Source organism: Hetaerina americana, unplaced genomic scaffold (genome assembly GCF_022747635.1).
Source record: "Hetaerina americana unplaced genomic scaffold, ioHetAmer1.1.p SCAF_6, whole genome shotgun sequence".
Lineage (NCBI taxonomy): Eukaryota > Metazoa > Arthropoda > Insecta > Odonata > Calopterygidae > Hetaerina > Hetaerina americana.
Window position 1 is genome coordinate 58440803 of NW_027287205.1, and position 19681 is coordinate 58460483.

The 19681-nt window shown below is 33.8% G+C and overlaps 1 protein-coding gene across 3 annotated transcripts in view; it reads left to right on the top strand.

Moving 5' to 3' along the window:
• Positions 1 to 18392, top strand: part of LOC139695347 (very-long-chain (3R)-3-hydroxyacyl-CoA dehydratase-like) — a 28561-nt gene extending 10169 nt beyond the window's left edge. For all 3 annotated transcript variants that reach the window (XM_071594061.1, XM_071594062.1, XM_071594063.1), the window contains exons 4-11: positions 618 to 728; positions 5061 to 5184; positions 8085 to 8189; positions 11696 to 11823; positions 11910 to 12022; positions 12872 to 12994; positions 17457 to 17575; positions 17664 to 18392. In XM_071594061.1, coding sequence (XP_071450162.1) covers positions 618 to 728; positions 5061 to 5184; positions 8085 to 8189; positions 11696 to 11823; positions 11910 to 12022; positions 12872 to 12994; positions 17457 to 17575; positions 17664 to 17746 — 906 coding nt within the window. In that variant the 3' untranslated portion in view covers positions 17747 to 18392. The remainder of the gene's footprint in view (positions 1 to 617; positions 729 to 5060; positions 5185 to 8084; positions 8190 to 11695; positions 11824 to 11909; positions 12023 to 12871; positions 12995 to 17456; positions 17576 to 17663) is intronic.
• Positions 18393 to 19681: the final 1289 nt, after the last annotated feature.

A 19681-nucleotide genomic window follows, 5' to 3' on the forward strand; every position in this document is an offset into this window, starting at 1 on the left:
CCTACTGTGAAACCCTTGAGAATGAATATTTTGGTATCAGATTGGACCATACATGGAGGATTTTGATTTTGTTCCCATAAACCTCAATTGACTCATTTTTATAATATTTTTTCCTTTTTTCCAAAATCATAATGAAAACATTATTGAAAATCTTTCCCTTTATTTGGCAATTTCATTAATTTCCAATTCCAGATGTTTCTCTTGCTCGTATGTGATTTTTACTCTGCAGCTTTGCTTTTATATATTTATATTCCCATTGCCGTCACAGTAATTGGTGGTTATGCTGCTTCGTATTTTTTTTACCCTTGAAAATTCTGGAATAAAACTTCACTCATGACTATTTCACATCGGGAAGTAATTCCAAGTAAATTATATATTACTTATTTTTAGTTCTTACTGCTTTGGATGCTTTTCATTTAATGAATGTATTTATGTGTTCCCACTTTGGTGGCATGAAAAGTGTCTCTGCTGGTCATATTGTCAGTTCAGCTTATAATTTCAAATATATATATATATAGCATGTGGCAAATTTGTGGGTAGTTTTGGTTGGGTCTGATAAGTTAGTACAATGAAGATAGTGTCGATAATTTTTATAGTGTATGTTATTAATGTTTCAGGAAAGTCAGTACAGAGTACTTGATAGGCAGGTGGACTTTACCCTGAAGAAAGAGACCAAGTGCTGGTGGCCAAGACTTACCTGTCAACCACAAAAAGCTGTTTGGCTTAAGGTGGGCATTTATTGAAATTGTACAAATGCATGTGAAATTTTTGTTAAACTTTGGAAAATTTTAGTCAAAAAGAGCTATGATTATAAATGCCCACTAGATGACATTGGATTAAGTTGGAGTAACTGAATAAGTGTTATGTGTCCGTATAACATCCTGGTTTTATTCTTTAAAGCCATCTGCTGGTAGATATTCATCATTGTTCTCTGATGGTACATATTAGAGAAATGAAACTACTGTTCTCCTTTATCGTTTGATTTAAGTGCCTTCAATTTGTGGTATACAGCTTGCACCGACTGTTTTTCATAACTTTGGGAGCTCCTGTCATAAGAAATGTTGAGTGAAAAGCATTTTATGTATGAATGTGCATCTCATTCTCATTGACTACAGTGTAAAGGTCATATAGGTAATCTCAAACTTTGATTTTCTTAATTGTTAACTGGAAAATTTCTTGTTTAAATAAATAATTATCTCATAATTAAATGCTATTTAATTATTTTTAAAATATTTAATATCAGAATAGGCTAATTCACTGAAAGAAATAGTTCCCAAAGTTAGCAATAACAATTATTCCTCAATAATTTCCATAGCTAAATACATAATGTAGCTGTTATTGCTCAGACAACTATAGTTATTTTCAATGTTGTAATAGAAAAAATTGTACTGCTATTTTTGGACCTGTTAAGATAATATTTGTTTAAGATTGTTAAGATAAGTTATTCATAATTTGCCCTAACTATATATTGTCTAATTATGATTAAATAATGCTTACATCATGTAAAGTGCAGAATGATTGGAAATATTTGTCAGTGCTGGAGAAGGAAATTCAGCTGCTTAGGTCAGCGTTTGGTAAGAACATTTCTCCCTCATTTCTGAATGCACCTTTAAGTTGAATAGGTGTTCATAGAGTTTTGGCCGACATTATTAGGCCAGTTTCCTGATGGTTAATGTCCAACACTCTCTTTCATGCCATTGTGAATTTCTAACCATCCTTTCTGTTGACATTTTTCAAACCCTTCATTATTCATTAGCTTTTTAGATAACTCTTGGGAAGTATCTATTTTCCATTGTGATGGTTCTCTAATTGTGAGTGTCATTGAAATGTCTAGGTTCAGAACAGGCATAAAAATAAGGTAGAAAAAGTGAAAAAATAAGGAAGATGAGGAAGAATAAGTCAGTGGGACTGGACAATATATCAATTGATGTTCTAAAACTGGGTTATACCGCAATAGCTTTGTACCTGAGTCATCATTGAAAGTAACTTTAAATAATGATGCCTTGCCTAATGATTGGAAAAAAGCAAACATTACACCAATTTTCAAGAAAGGAGATAAGCCAAGGAACAATAGCCAAGAATTTAAGATTGGTAAGCATTACATCAGTTGTTTGCAAAATAATGGGAAAAAGAATCGCTGACTACATTTGGGAATGATAGACAAGTGATATATGGCTATTCAAACATCAACATTTTGGGTTTAGAACGGAATATTCCTACGAAACGCAGCTTTTGGGATCAAGCCAATATATCCGCGATGACAAGATGAAGGAAAGGATGTTGAACTGGTAATCACAGATTTTTAGGCAGTTTTCGACTTAGTGCCTTGCGATAGATTATTGTTAAAGTTGGAGTTGTTACTATTAGATTTGAGGGTAAAGCTATGGATAAAAAATTTTCTTGCATGAAGATCTACCTAATAATTTACATTCCAAAGTAAGCTTCTTTACTGATGATTGCATTATATACAGATGAATAGAGCATGTAAATGATGGCATAATACTTCAAAATGACATAGATCGCCTTGTTGACTGGGTTACAAATAATATTATGGACAATTATGTAAGTAAGATTAAGCACATAACTTTTTCATATTAAAAGAATGCACCAAAGGATATTTACACCCTCTTTGGAGAAAGAATCCCATGTAGCAGTCATTACAAATATTTTGGCATTTACTTAACTAAAGATTTTGGATGGGGAGTCCCAGTAGATAATCTGGCATGGAAGGAATTTAAAGTACTTCATTGGGTAAAGAGAAATTTAAAAGGAAGTAGCATAGCCATAAAAGAAAAAGCATATAAGGTACTGGTTACTCCTAACCTACAATACTCGTCCATAGGTATGGGATCAATGAGGTGGGGCATTAAAAAGATGGAAGAAGTTCAAAGAAAGGCAGCAAGATGCTTTGTGAATCATTGAGGAAGGTGGTTCTTTGGGTTGGGGTGGGATGATGCCATACAAAGATTTAAATATAAGAGGACAAGATTAAGTACTTTGAAAAAAATTGAAAAATATTATAATAGTAGAATTGTAATTAAGTAAGGGAATAAGAGATGGGGAATAGTCTCTCAGTGGCAAAATATATTTAGAATAGACAATAAGAGAAGCTCAAGAAAAGGACATCAATAGAATTTAGGTAAATGGGAGAAGTTCTCTTTTTCTTTAGTAAAAAGGCTGTACTTTTTTAATAGTGAGGAAACCGTTGAATTAAGCACCCTGTGGATATTGTATTTAGCTGGCAGCATTTGTTGACAACAAGCTGCCATGTACCCTCTTCCAACATGAGGAATAGCCATCAAGCTCTACCGGTAAAAAATCACTCCCTTAAACTGTATTGAATTAGTGAAAAGGTAAAAATATGATGATTTTGCCTGATGATCAGAGAGAAAATCATATTGAAATCTGCTAGGAACTCCTTGCTTATACTATTGGTAATGAAGACATTTAAACTCATCATAACAGGAGATGGGGCATGTGTTTATGGGAATTTTGTTGAAACCAAGATCCAATTGTTCCAATGGTTGGGGAAGGGGGGGGGCCTAAAAAGCATGCATGCATCTGTCAAAGATCAAAATGATGATGCTGGTGTTTTTCATCATAAATTAAAAATTTATACGACATGGTCAGATGATAAAGATACATCAGGAATTTTTAAAGAAGCTTGAGGAGGGTCAGAAGAAAAAGAAGGCTGAAATGTGGAAAAAGCAGGCCTGGATGTTGTGCATCACAACAATGTGCTTACATGTCACTCCTTGTCCATTTTGGGAAAACATAAGATATCCATCATGTGCCATAGGTGCTATTCTCTAGATATAGCCAAGCAAAACTGTAATGCTTTTCAAAGTTAAAGCAACTTGGGAAGAACATAACATTGAAGCCGTATTTGGAAAATTCAGAAAGAAAAAAGTGTAACATCCCAGAAAGTGTCATTCAGGGTGTTCTAACAATGAAAGAAACTAGGTTCCAATGTAAAACCAGTATAGGGGACTTCTTCAAAGGGGAAAGTGATTAAAATGTTGAAAAATTAGCATTAAAGTCTTCTTACCCAAAGTTTGGTTTTTTACTGAACACTTTTTATGAACCTAATTAGTAGTATTAGCAGATGGGTAAGGCATTTATGGATCCAATGGACCTGCATCCAAGGGATGTGACATGATGATCAACATAAAAGAACTAAATCTTTTTGGTGGAATAGATAAACTGAAAGCAGGTTTTGTTGCTTTTAGGGTAGAGTAATTTGAACAAGTGATATCTTTCACCTCTCTTGGAAGTAGCATGACATTGGAGAAGTTTGGCAGACTTTAAATAGGGACTCTCTTAAGGGAAGAAGGTGTTTACCTGGAAAATGCAGCTACTATGGTCCAAGAAAAGTTTTACAATCAGTAAATATGTTCAAACAAATTTTTTTTTGGAGTTTGGTAGTGTTTGAATGTACGAAAATTCAAAGAGGCTTTGTAAAACATGGGCTTATCGGTATGTTGATCAAGCCGGAGAAGATTTTAGTGAGGACAGGATTGACATAACCCTTTGTTTCATTCATTGCCTTTGTTTATTGATATTTTTCCTACCTATTCCTTATATTTATTTTTAGTGTGCAAAATTCCCATCTAATTTCTCTAGTTATTTCTACATTTAAGCATATTTCAGCAGCTAACGGGTAAAATATTTTTATAGAATTTTCTTTTGCTGTGAAATTAAATGGCATTGATGTAGGAAAATAATCCTAAATCAAGCAAATGATATTAATGAAAACAGTCAATAGTGTTGAATGCTTGAGGGTGAATCTGTTACTGTTTTATGTTGTGATGCAGTGGAATCACTTCAATCAATTCAAGTACAGGTTTACAGCTTGAAAATTGGATTAAAGTTTCATTATATTTTCTCAGTCTCAAGCTCTCCAACTTCTGCACACTCATTTAAAAATGCACTGGTGTAATAGGTATTGAGGAGTATATTGTTAACAATTAGCATTGGCTACATGATGTAATCCATACTGAATACATACAATAATGGAGGTCAAATTTTTGGGTAACAATATGGTCTCTTATATTTAATAGGTTGATTTTGATCGTTGGAAGTCTGAAGATGATGTGGATGAAGAGCTTGAAAAGAGAAATGTTATGAATGACTATCCCAACATGTATAATTCATTGAGGAAAGAAGAACTGGGCTACAGAAAAGGTAATATCAATATTGTGCGAACTTCATTTTTACAAAATTTGTTTCATACATTATTTGATTTGATATTTCTTGCACTGAATATTTTGGGTATAACATTGAAGTATTATATTTTGGTTGAATCATTGAATACAGGCTATTGTCAAAGTGTTCTGTAGGTTTCATTTGAAGTGAGGGGTAGGTATGCTTCGTTCCCCCTCTTGTTGAATTTTTGTTTTCAGAAATCCCTTTTAATTTAATTTAAAATTAAAGAATTAAAGTAATGATGTTTCCATTAAAGTTGAGGGACATTGCAATCTTTCAGGAATTATCTTAGTTGAATTTTACTTAAATCTTGAGTTATTAACAATAGGTGGTACTTATGTATTTAATTTGTTGTCAGATTCCCTTCCACGATGAAAGGTAAACACATCAAAAATATTCCTTTCAACTGTACCAGTTTATGTGGTTAGTCATAGTCTAACCAATTCCATAAATATTTCTCTTATTAGGTCTTCGATTGATCTAATTTAGTTGCTACCTAAATATAAACAGTCATTGTTGACCATTGATTATGGTAACGGGTAAACACAGCATAACACATGATCAAATATTACATCAAATACCTGTTTCATTGAAGAGTTTTCCATTCAAAGAATTTGACTTTCTGGATAAGTATGAAGTATGGTGTACAGAAAAGGCATGATCAGGAAAAACGTGAGTTTGCCACAAATAATCAAAATATTCATAGTCAGAGGCAGGATTAATCTTACTACTGCAAATATGAAATGATCAAGTTGCCAGTGCAATTTTCATCATTGTTATCCTACTTCCATTGGTAGGTGAACTTAGGGTTCTGTTTAAATAACATATGTTATTTAAGAATAACATATGTTGTTTAAGTATACTATCATTATTTTTTTATAAATAGGGGCTGACAAAATGCTAGTTTATTTAGTATTTGAAATATCCCATGAATTGCTGTATACTTGAACAGTTTCAGCTTTGCTAGGCAAGTAGTTAAATTTTTGATTCCTATGTCATAAAGTCTGAACATCCTCAAAAGCCTCTGAGAAAACCAAAGTAGACACCATCATGAAAACAGAAAAGTACCATCCTGGCTCCAGCATTTTTTTTTTTTTTACCTTTACACTATAGTCTTTTCCATTTAGTAAATATTGTTGAGGTAAGATTTGAGTCATGTCAAGAGGCTTTCTACTTAGTTGGTAATTTGATTTTGAAATGGAATCCTATCTTGCCCATGGCAAAATATTGTTCTCAAATGAAAAATAAGTTATTGAAATTCTTAAGAGAGCAAGCTATCCTTTATTCTTTAATTGCTTCCTTTATCATCATAGATAAGCTACTGATTGTAAAAAAAATGAGTGTCCATGATTATGCCACAAGGCAAAGGTAGAAGGTGCATGTAATACAGTATTCCACTTCTTTGTTTCAAAAAGGACCTTTTTATGCTGGTATTAAAATTTATAATCATTAACCATCAGATATAAAATATACGAACTCATATAAAATTTTTAAATCTAGGTCAATATCTTTTTTAATCAAGAATTGTGTTTATGATCTAAATGAATCTTTTTTGTCAAGGTATGAAAGCAGTAATTTTACTATAACCATTTTCCAAAATTTATGTATATATTTTTTATTTTTGTTTGACATATCTTATATTTCACCATTGTAAAATTAAAGTATGAATTAATAATCTAATCAAATCTAATATTAGGTGTAAGATTTGTATTGACCCTAGGGGCTACTACAGCTATCTTCCTTCAGCCTAAAATATAATGTGCCCTGAATTATTTTTTTGCCTTTACATGTGTCCTTCTTCATATCCTAGCACTTTATGCATTCTAAAACATCTATTCTCTTTCCTACTTCCATACCTTATCTATCTATCTTGTCTATTTCAGCCTTTACCATCCAACTATATCTTAATAGTTCATACTCACCCTTCCTGCCTTTCTTGGATTCCTCCTATCCACTTTCTGTCTTCACTTTTCATGTTAAGATCTTTGTTGTCAGTTTTCCTCACCATCCAATTTGTCTTTATTCTTTGTTGAGTTTATTTACTTTTCTCCAGACCCATTCTGGTCTATGATTATCTGCTCGCTGAAGTGACTTTAGTTTACAATCTATAACCACACAGTCATGAAAATTGAGAAAAAGTTGGGATTTAGTCAATTGCTTCAAAAGTTCAGGAGAAGAGCTAGAAAATTTTTGGAAAAGTCTGGAAAATTAGATGCATATCATGATCAATGATTAGGATGATATTTCTTTTGGTTTGCCGATATCTTGGGTGCAGGCCCTGGCACAAGTCAAAAACTATGGGAGACTATCGATGTGAATTGTTCACGTGAACATACTTTATATTTTGTTTTGTTATATTAACAACTGATGAAATTAGAGAAGATATAGTTTGCTAGATAAAGTTAAATTTACCATCCTCTCATCATGAAGCTATGTTTTTTTGTGTGAGCTCAAATTTCTGCTTGATAAAAATGGAATTATAAGTTTCTGAAAAAAAATTTGTGCAAGCAGAAATTACATGACCTATTCAGATGCCTAAATGAAATTGATATTCATTTATAACTGACTGCCATATTGAATTGCTGGTCATTTTTACCAATCTATGTGGTCTTGAGAAGCAACTATTAGGACAGGATTTAAAAGTTTTTATGAATAAGCATTAGAATGAATGCACAATTTTTGTTCATAAATATTCAATTATTAGGGGAACAAATATGATGACGTACATTTAATGAATGGCATACATATTTTATTAATACATATTTATAACTTGGGAAATCAACAGTGAGTTTCCTGTGTGGCACAATATTGTTTCCAGTTAATTGTAAATACATAATATTTTGTTGCATGTTTTAATTTGTTGCATTTTATAATTTCAGAGGATTTCAAAAAGGTGTACCTTGCCATTTACAACCTTTTTCAATTTGTTGGCTTTCTCTACATACTTACTGTTATGGGAATTAGATATTTCCGTGATGGACCGGGTGAGTAACTTAGTTTTATGTCTGAAACATTCAACCATAGATGCCACTTAAAATTGTATAGTTGCATATAATATGATGTATTTCTTAAGTAGGCTATGCCGGGTCATTATCTTAGGGTAATGGTGTAAATTCAAATGAATTTTATTTTTGCAGGAATTAAAAAAAGGCTGAATTTATTTACATTTCCTTTCTTGGGGCTCTCCCATAAGAAATCTGGTGAAACCAACAGCAGACAAACAAAAGTTATATCCCCGATAAGAAAGTCTTAAAATGCCTATGAGAAAATTTTATGAACATCATGTTTACATTCCAAATAAGATAATCCATAGTCCCTACAAATTAATGTTAATCATCATTTCATTTTAATGTGTTATTCAAATTCCATAAAGTTATCCCGGAGACAGCAAAATGTTGACACATGGCATTTAAAATAATAATAATAATATTTTATTCATTCAAGTCACAGTGCACTGAAATAATGCAGGCAAGTGTATAGGGCATGTCAAGGACAAAGTTTACAAAAACAGAAAATTATAAATTTGACCTTAAGTATTCTTTGACAATATTAAAACAGTTATCAATTATATATTCTCAGACCTTATTCTTAAAGACTGGTGCATTCTCTCCTTTTTGATACTTACGGTAAGGTTATTATATAATTTTACACGCCTAGACTTTGGACCATTTGAAGCCAAAGATAAATTTGTTGACTTTACATGTTAGTTGTTGCATTGTCTGGTATTACTCATGTTATTGTTCATTTCAAAATCAGCGCTATACTGTTTCACAAGTAATTTAGATTGATAAATATGTACCCAAGGGGCAGATAACAATTTCAATTTTTTGAGAAGAGGTGTACAGTGGGCATAATAATTTTGGTTACTAATTACTCTTATCACCCTTTTCTGCATCTTTGATGCACTGAGAAGGTGAGAGGGCAGACCCCAAAATACTATGCTGTACAGAATTCTTGAATAAAATAGTCCATAATACCATGTCATGAATACATTTTGGCCTACTGACTGTCTTACGATGGAAAGGAAATAGAACACAGAATTTAACTTTTTAATTGGGTGCATAACATGGAAATTCCATTTCAGGTTACTGTCAACATGTAGTACTGGTAACCTAAAATTATCAACTGTTAAGTAACTACATCTGTTGGAAAAGAGTTAATGTTAATTATGGTGTGTGAAGTAAAGAAAACCATTTATTGAGTTTTTTCAACGTTTAGAACCAAATTATTGCCTTCACCCTATGTAGTCGTACATTTCAGCAACAATTAACCAGCCCCAGCCAGATCACGTAAATGTTTAATAGATGTCATTACACTCACATCGTCAGCATACATTACTCATATTTTAGTACCGTCTGCAGCTGCCGAGGAAGATCATTAATAAAAATCATAAACAAAATCATATAGGGCCAAGTACTGACACCCTGTGGTACACCTCTGTTAACCTCCTGAGGGGTAAATATTTCCATCACATTGGTAGGCCACCCTTTGGTACCAATTAACAAGATAGGACTTCAGCCAGCTTAATGCCATGCCCCAGATGCTCAATAGCTCACATTTTGAGCTATTGGGCATCTGGGGCATGACAGCTTACTGTGATTAACGTCATCAAATGATTTGCTCACATCAAAGAAAATACCTAAAACCTTATGCTTAGATCTTGTGAATTATATAATTTTTCAGCTTCAAAAAGAGCAAGAATTTTTGATTTCCGTTTGCGGAATAGTCTCCGCAATCTTTTAATAATTACCTGATACACCATCAATGTCAGCGGAATATTTTTCCTCAGCATCGAAACCATGGTCGTGAAATATTAAATCTTTATTGTGGAAGCGTAAAGTTTCTTTTTGCCCTCATAATGAAGGAATGCCACAAAGTTAAACCTGAAACTGTAATGTTCATTTCAGGGTTTTAGGTAGGTTGACGTATACGTCACTCTATTTGACGGCATTAGCCCATGCAGCACAGGATGTGGGGAATTTGGCTGGGACAGAAAAGCATTGGATATTTCACTTGGTTCATTGATTGTTACCATAGTTATCATTTATCTCCAGAAGTATTACAGTGGTATTGAAATTGCCATTGCTTTTTATGATTTCCCTTGCTACTTTGAGAAATTAGAGGCATTCCTAATCCACCCATTGTTATACTCCTTTTTTGTCCGCTTTAATAAATACTTGAACTCCATTTTTTGATGGGAGAAATGCTGGTTTGATGTGCCATTTCTGAAAGATTCAATATGGAAGTGCATTGTTTTCAATTTCTTTGACATAATACGGATTTCAGGAGTTAGCCAGCTTTTCATTTTACCACTCGTAATTTTCACTGGCTCATATGGAAGAGCAAGGTTTAAATAGTGGATGAAATAACTGTAAAATACTTTGAAATTTCCATTAACATTATAACAAACATTGGCCTACTGAGACTACCCCAGCCAGTTTGCCACCCACAAAAATAATTATAATTAGATTCGCTTAAGTACCTCTGATATTTGAAAGCATTGGATGGTAAAGTATTTTTGCTTAAATAAAAAGTAGACATGACTGCTGAGTGATCAGACACTGCAGGATCAAAGCATGTATCAGTTTTGTTTCCAGGATAATCAGTGAAGACATTGTCTCATCGAGTTTTCCATCTAGCCGTTATCCTAGTTGGAGAAATAACTAACGGCTTTATGTAATAGTAACCAAATACAAAAGCTGTCTTTGATCTCTTCCATCAAACAACAGGTTGAAATTTAAGTCGCCAGTTAGTATACCTGAAGGCCTGGATGGGTGATTAGTTAAAGTCTACAATAAAGACTCATGTTTTTTGAGAAATGACATGAAAATAGCCAAGAGAGACCTATGTACATGTTTGACCAAAACAACAAAAATATGCTTTAAAAGGTTTTTGCACAAAAACAGTAAAATATGTATTTTTAGATACTAAAAATTTATCCTTGAGTGAAATATTTATAATTGAAAATAATTTCCATCATCTTCTCTGGAAATAAATGTGTTTACATTAATGTCAGCAGTCTAGTCATGACTAAAATCCTAATCATACGTCCACATGGATAAGCAAAGTCAGAAAAGGGAAAATTTGTGTTCAGGAGATTTCAAATGTGAATTTTTGTAGAAATTGTAGATTCAGTATTTACACAAGCAAAGATTTCACCCATACCTATTACCATGTGTGCATTTTTTGAAGAAGTTAGTAATGAACATGCTATTGAAATGAAAGGCTTTACAATTATAGTTATCTCATAGTTCAAACATGTTTGTGTGTGTGTATATGTTAATGTTATACCTAATTTCTGTATGACAATGTTCTCTTGTGGCATTGTGAAAATGTTTCATACTTTAACTCAGTCATAAATCATCTAGGTGTGGTACAAATGTGTCATGTGAAATTAATAAATTAGTTAAAAATGCCTCAGGTATAAATATTTATGGTCTTTGTTTTATGTATTTGGTTTTTATAATTCATTATTTGTCTGTCTGTTTAGCATCAATGGAGGGAACTTATGAAGCAGTTGGTCCTGCCCTTAAATTTTGCCAGTTGATTCAGTTTTTGGAAGTAATGCATCCACTTTTTGGGTATACCAAAGGAGGAGTAATGGCTCCGCTGATCCAGGTTTGTCCAATGCTTAAAATTTGTTGAGTTCATTGTGTACGTATATAATGACCCTGTAATTTCAGTGAATTTTCCATGTGTTTTAGGTTGGAGGAAGGGGAATAGTTCTGTTTTGTTTGATTGAAATGGAGCCTAGGATGCATACAAAACCTGTAATATTTTATTTATTTTTTATATGGAGCCTTGTGGAGGTATTTAGGTAAGTTCTATAGACTTTAAAAGTTTTCAATGCCTCTTTTGTAATATCCTCCATAAAAGTAATTTTTTGATCAGCAAATGGGATGGTAGCAAGTACAACTAGATTCATTTAATGGTCTTTCGAAAATATAATTTTCGAGAATTAAGTCAATGTCTTAGTTTAACAATATAGGGCATGTATTTTATGTTTTCTTTTCTCTTTACTATCCATAGTACTTTCAAAAAATCAATTAACATTAGTTTGTTTTCCGAAATGAGATATTAATTCTGGCCAAATATAGCTTCAAACATACAACTTTTGTAGGAATGCCACATAACAATTCCAGTGATATCATGACATAAAATCATCTTCTGGATCCTTGAGTGCACCATATTTTGAAGCTCTTGAGAATGCACCATTTTCAACTGATAATAAATGTATTAAATATTTTTATTCAACAAAAGTTTTCACTCAAAACATCTTTGATAGTGAATTTTACATCCAAGTGTGTTTCTAAAAATAATGGATGTGTTCCCCATTCATACGGTCCTAAATTTTACCAAAATAAGTCAGTTTCTGGTCAATGAAATTTTGTGCGACAATCTTGAAAATGGTGAGCAATGATAAGAAGCACAAAACAGCTTACCATGTTTTGGAAGAGATGACATTGACTCTGTGGTAGAGCAAGGTTTAGCTCTGATACATAAACTTTGTATTGAGTTTTTATACATCATCATAATTTAAATATTATATGATTGTAAATAAGATGCTGCAAATGGTTTTCATTGTAATAATTTTAGTTTCATTAGTGGATTCATGTATTTGTGAATGAATATTGGTATGTTTTTCTTTTGTCTCTTCCTGAAACAGGTATCCTTACTATGTGACTCAGGTATATAACTATGACATTGGATTCCTGACATGGTTGCGGTATACCATATGGCTTCCATTATATCCACTGGGATTCCTTTGTGAGGGAATTGTTATATTGAGGTGAGCCATTCAATCCAACTTTCCTGGTTGATAAATAATAAAGCATGATCCATTCAATCTAACCAATGAGATATGACCAATGATTATGGTACATTATTTTGAAAAATAAATTTTGACTTAACTATAGAATACTAATGTAAATTAAAGAAAGTGAGTTCATCAGTAGTGGGTGTTTTTTCAATGGCTAGGAAAATAGTATAGTCTTATGTTAACCGCACCCTCTTAATACTGTAGTTTTTCATGATCCAGGACTCATAAAATGTATTATGGATTTGTCAGATCCAATGATTCATCATCATCATCATTATTTCAATCCAAAGATTGTTTTACTGCAGCCCTCCATTCTTCTCTATTTAGTGTTTATTCCCTCTTCTTCTGATAGGTTCTCTGTTTTACATCCTTAATTTACCCTATGACTTGTCTCTTGGCCTTCCTCACAGGATCTTTCCTTCAGCATTTCCTTCTATATGTTTCTAACAAATCCATTGTGCCTCAAGGTATGTTCAATCCATCGATTTCTTCTTTGCCGTAGAGCTCTCCATATGGTCATGTCCTCTTCTGCTCCTTTATATACTACATCGTTCCTGACTTCGTCTGTCCATTTAATCTTCAGCATTCTCCTCCAGCACTATGTTTCAAATGACACTATTCTTCGTTGGTCCACTTTTCTAAAATTCCATGTATCCAATCCATTAAGTTCCATGCTCCACACAAACGTTTTGACAAACTGCTTCCTTGTCTGCCATCTATGTTCTTTGAACATAGTAGTTGCCTCTTCTCGATGAACGCTTTCTTTGATTGAGCTATTCTTTGCTTGATGTTGGTTGAGCTTCCTCCATCCCAAGTTATACTGCTGCCCAAGTAGATGAAGGATTCCGCTTGCTCTAGTTTCACTCTAATTGTGATATCAGTGTTCAGCTTCTCTCTTCCACACAAGTATTTTCTTTTTTTTCTTGTTGATGCTCATATTATATTCCCGGAGTACTTGGTCAAAGTTTTATCTTAACGAGAATCAAACCCTTGACTTTCAGGTTATCAATCCAATGCCTTACCTCCCCTACCAATGGCCATACAGGAATGATTGATGTACAAGTATTGTGATGGTACTAATTTAAAAACATGATATTAGCATTCATCAGCTTGATTTTTTTCTCACATTGAAATACTACCTTGATCAAAAAGTTCCCGGAATAACCACCGTGTGGCGCTCCCATCGTTCCGATTTGTTCTGTTTTTTTTGTTAAATTGGTACATCTGTTGTTGATATTCCCTTTAAATCTTAGTGTCATAACTTGACATTTGCAAAAGTTACGTAGCCAAGAGTACATCTATCTCTGTGTGTGTTGGCGATTTTTTACAATTGCAGAAATGGATTTAAATCTGCAACAACGAACTTGTATTAAATTTTGCGTAAAAAACGGATTTAGTGGCGCACGGACGTTGGAAATGTTGGAAAAGTGTTTCGGCAACGATTCTCTAAAAAAAACGGTCGTTTACCAGTGGCACGAGCGGTTCAGAAGTGGTCGTGAGTCAATCGAAGATGATGAACGCAGTGGCAGACCATCGACATCGAAAGTCGGTGAAAAAATTGATAAAGTAAAAGAAATGTTGGTCAATAACCGCAAATTAACCATCAGAGAAATAGCGGAGGACTTGAACATTGCCTATGGATCCGCCCAAGACATTGTGGTTAATGATTTGGGTTTCCGTCGTGTAGCATGCCAAAAGACCTCAATTTCATGCAAAAAAGAGACCGTGTTGACGTCGCAAAAGACATGATTTGTGAGGCTGAATCCGATTCCACATTCATCAAAAGGATCATTACTGGAGACGAGACGTGGGTTTATGAGTACGACATGCAATCCAGACATCAGGCAAGTGAATGGCGTTCACCAAATGAGCCGAGACCAAAAAAACCACGTCGTTTTCAGTCAAAAAAGAAGGCAATGCTGACGGTTTTCATGGATTACAACGGTGTAGTGCATCATGAATTTTTGCCAGAAGGCCAGACAGTAAACAAAGAGTATTATTTGGGCGTTATGAGACGTTTGCGTGAAGCAATTCGCCGAAAGAGACCAGAAATGTGGGCAGAAAACTCGTGGATTTTGCACCATGATAACGCACCGTCGCACAGTGCTATCATTATTCGTAATTTTTTGACGAAAAATGCAACAAATACCATCCAACAGCCACCGAATTCACCTGATTTGGCTCCCTGTGACTTCTTTCTGTTCAATCGAGTTAAAAAACCATTACGGGGAACGCGTTTTAGCAGCCGAGAGGAAGTAATGGAAAAATCGCAGGAAGCACTGATGGACATACCGAAAACCGAATATAAAAAATGTTTCGAGGATTGGATCAAGCGCTGGCATAAGTGTGTTGCAGTCGATGGGGATTACTTTGAAGGGGACAATATAGATTTAGATGAATAAACTTGTATTTTTAATTTTCTGAATAAATTCCGGGAAATTTTTGATCAAGGTAGTATTAGTAGGAAAATGGTGAATCAGGGTTCATTCCATATTGTTGTAATCCTCTAATTGGTTTGTGACATTTTTCCATCTTTGACATCCCTGCGTGAGTCCCTTCACTTCTTTGTATGTTTTGCATTTTAGTTCTTTCACCAGCTGTCCCATATAGTTCGGCCTAGGCCTATCCATGTTGTTCATTAATTCTAATTCACCCTCCAGTGTAATTGTAGCTAACACTTTGTGCCTGAATATATGATCAATCTATGAGTTTCTTCTTTTCTTTAACATTTTCAGGAGATATAGCCTTTCTCCACTCCTCTGAAGGACCCCTCTCCTTGTGATTCTGTCTGTCTATAGCATCTTCAGTAATGTTTGTTTAAGGAGTCCTGAAACTCTCAAATAGACTCCACTCTTTTGCCCAGATCTTACTGCAATAATGAACACGCCATACAAGGGTCCTTCCTAGTTGTTTATTAGCTCTAGATTGATGTTGCCAGAGGTGAGGAATCTGTATCTCTTGTTAAATTCTATTTTAGCTTGGGTGATGTGGTCCACTTAGTATCTTTGTGCTACTCCCATCAAATGTTTTCCTAATTTCCCAGGAGGTACACTCATCTCTGATGTTACACACATTCTCTCCTTGTCTCTGGCTACTCTACCTCACTCCCAGCCTGTATTTCAACTTAATAAGTAAACCTTATCATAACAGTCTTGTCACCTTAATTGTTCTCTTTTTTTTCTCCTTCTCTCACCTCTGCTACTCCTCCCTGGGTGCATGAAAAAGGACAGTTTATACTGTAGCTTCACCTTTCCCAATGATTTTCACTATGCCTTATGACTGCATTTTCTTCTTTATAAAAACTCCACTGCAATCCTAGCAATATTGTATTCTCTCATACTTCTTTCAGCTCACGGAAATGCGGCTGAGCTTCATTGAAGGCCTTTTCCAGATCTATGAAGGGAATGTGTGTGTCTTAGGTCTTTCGGAACCTTTTTTCAATAACCATTCTTAGCGTTAGAATAGCAGCCATTTGTATGCGCTCTTCCCCTTTCTGAATACAAATTGATTTTCCAAGAGCATGAGCTCTTATTCTTTACAGAATTATGGTTGGGATTATCTTCGATGCATGAGGTAGTAAACATTTTGTCTGATGAGGTTCACATTTCTTTGGAATTTCAACTATAACACTCTTCTCTGAAGTTTCTCCCACTATAGCACTCATCTACTATGACATTCTTTTCAGGTTTGAATATATGCAGAAAAATAATAATTGTATATTGCAGCTCTGGTTGATGCCTAAAAATATTTGCATAATATGCAAATGAGAAATCATATTGCTATGTTTTGATTCACTCTTTAAAGTTATAGATTGGACATTTAATGATAAAATCTTGTAATTTCTTGCAAGTGGAGTGTGTTGTCACCTCAATAGATCAAGGACAGTGTTTTTTTCACTGTTAATTTAAAAACCTGATCTATTTCATAATTGGATGATAGCTCACTTCATTGTCACTTTAAGAATTCAATGGAGGAAATAATTAAATATTGTGAATAGGATCTTTACAGTTCTTAAGGTATAGAAAGTAAAGAGCAGAATGCTTGGACGTAGTAGTTCATCTGTATTCCATGAAAATTTCATTATTCTTCATGTATGTTCTCCTCTACTCCATATTCAAATCTCTATGCAACATGTTTTTGACTTTTTAGTGTATTTTCACCAATATGAAAACAAAAAAAGACAAGCGGTTCATTGAAAGAAAAGATGTGTGTGTAGGCTGTATTAGTATGTATAATCTTTACCCAAGTTCAATGCTTTCATTTTCCAAATAAATATAGTACTAATATATATTTTATTAACATTATGCACCTTATTTTGATGTAATCCAATTACATTTTCACTTGTGGATATTGATTCATGCAATGAATGAATATTTTAGAAATGTAGAATTTCACTTCTATTAATGAGAACAATTTCTACACTTTTCTGCAGAGACATTCCATATTTTGAGGAGACTCAAAGATTCACAGTTTCTTTGCCAAACTCTTGGAATTTTGCATTCCACTTTCCAACTGTAATGAGGATTTATCTGATGATATTTTTCCTTCCCGGTAAGTTGTTTGGAGATCCTTGCAAATTGTTTGTTGCCATTCTATGATGCCAACTAATTTACAAATTTTTCATTTGCTCATTTTTCAGCAATGTATGCTATGATGATGCACATGTATAGGTCACGTGTCAAGAAGTTAGGGCCCCAGAGTTGGCGTTCCAAGTTGGACTAAAGTTTAATCAATTCTAGGTTAAAAAAAATAGTTTAATCAAATTTTCCTACAAAATAAGAAATTAAATCTTAAATCATATGGTCTTGTGAGTGTCATTTTCTTGATCTCTTTGTGAGAATCTTTTGATTCGAGTGCTTTCGTAAAAAAAATGATCACATGCTTGTGTTGTTGCTACATTTTTCACGTACGACATAAGTGTTAATAGTCCACAAATAACATTGTGTGTTATATATAGGATATCTTAAAAACCCACATTTAGTGTGTACAATGTGGGGCATGTTGGTATATGGTACAAATTCTCTGGGCAAAAATGGCTGATAATATTCGTAATCATAAGGATTTATTTTTGTGATGCAAGTTGTGAGTAGGGTAGAAGTTTTTCTACTCAAAATACTTTTGAGAAAGGTGACATCACAGTATAATGCTTTCAATCCATACTACAAATTTATACATAACTAAATTAGTAGCATTTGGATCCTGTTATCTTGTTATATTTCTATACATCCTATGTTATTTGAGTAGCATGTGTCTAGTCATTATGATCATGAAATATTTTGATAACAAATGTAAGGGTTCGAAATCGCATCACAACAGCCATGGGGTATTTCATATGCAATACGTGTTGAAATAAACAAGTCATAAAGAATACCTTGGTTTTTATTTCTCAACTTGAAGTTATAACCTTTAGATAAATCAAATTAAAATGAAACCTTGTGCATGAAATTATTCTGAAATATTGTTGACTCTTCAAAGAGTCATAACCATAAGGTTCATTTAATTTGTCCATGAAGAAGGCTGATTTTGAGAGACCATTAGTTTTTATAAAGGTAGTAAAATATTTTTCTCAATGGACTTTCATTGACAGTGGTGAATCCTAGGGAAAGTTGGGGCATGTCTCTTTCCTTCCTCACAGTATATTTTTGGCTTTAATTAAATCTGCCTGCTGTCCTCTGAGCATGAAATTATCCTCTGCAAGAAGTGTTGCAGGCTAAATAAGACCAAATTTATTTTCATATGAATCCATATCTCTATAAAAAATGTGCATCAAGGGAGGCCCGTGGGAAGTGAAAACTTAAATGGTGGTAAAATATACTAATATCTCTTTAATCTGTACATTCTGCCAAATAAATTTCAAAAGTTTTCTATTAATGATGGAAAACAATTTATTAATGCAGAAAAAGGATGAGTAAAACCTAAAATTATGTTAAGAAATTTATAGTAATATTGAATTGTAAGTGGGTGGCGGCAGTCCAGGGGGTAGTGCGTTGGACTACTGACAAGTGCTGCATGGTTGTCTATTCATTACCACTTTCCTCCCAAGCTGCAATTCCAAAAGATAAAGTCATCAACCTGCAATTCATCAGTCTTCCTACTGGTCTTTTACCAAATATTCGGCGATCCAATGATCTCCTTAGCAATAAAAATTTGTGAATCATTCATATAGTTTCAAAAAGTCCCTGAAATGGTTCACTCCCGAGCTTTCTGAATTACGATTGCATGTAATCCAGCTGCGTCAAAAGTACACTCGCACTGGCAATGATGAGGATAAAAGGACATGGAGACAACTTAAATCCTTTTATAACAATCAAATAATACATTCTAAACGTAGCTTTAACTCCGGTCATATAGGTAATGCTACTAACCATTTAAAAGCAGCCTGGCAGGTCATAAATAAGGAGATTGGTCATTCGAGGGGCGACCTGGACCTTCCATTTAAGCCTGATGACCTGAATAAGTTTTTCATAGAATCAATTGCTGACCTTGTGTCAAATTTTGATTCAACTCCAAGCACTGCCTTGCCTCTTCTTAATAATTCACCAGCAACATTATCTCCCTTCAAATGGAAATGGATTACGGAAGACGAAATCCGTCAAATTATCAAAACCTTAAAATACTCTAGATGTACTGATGTCTATGGGCTATCGGTCAACTTAA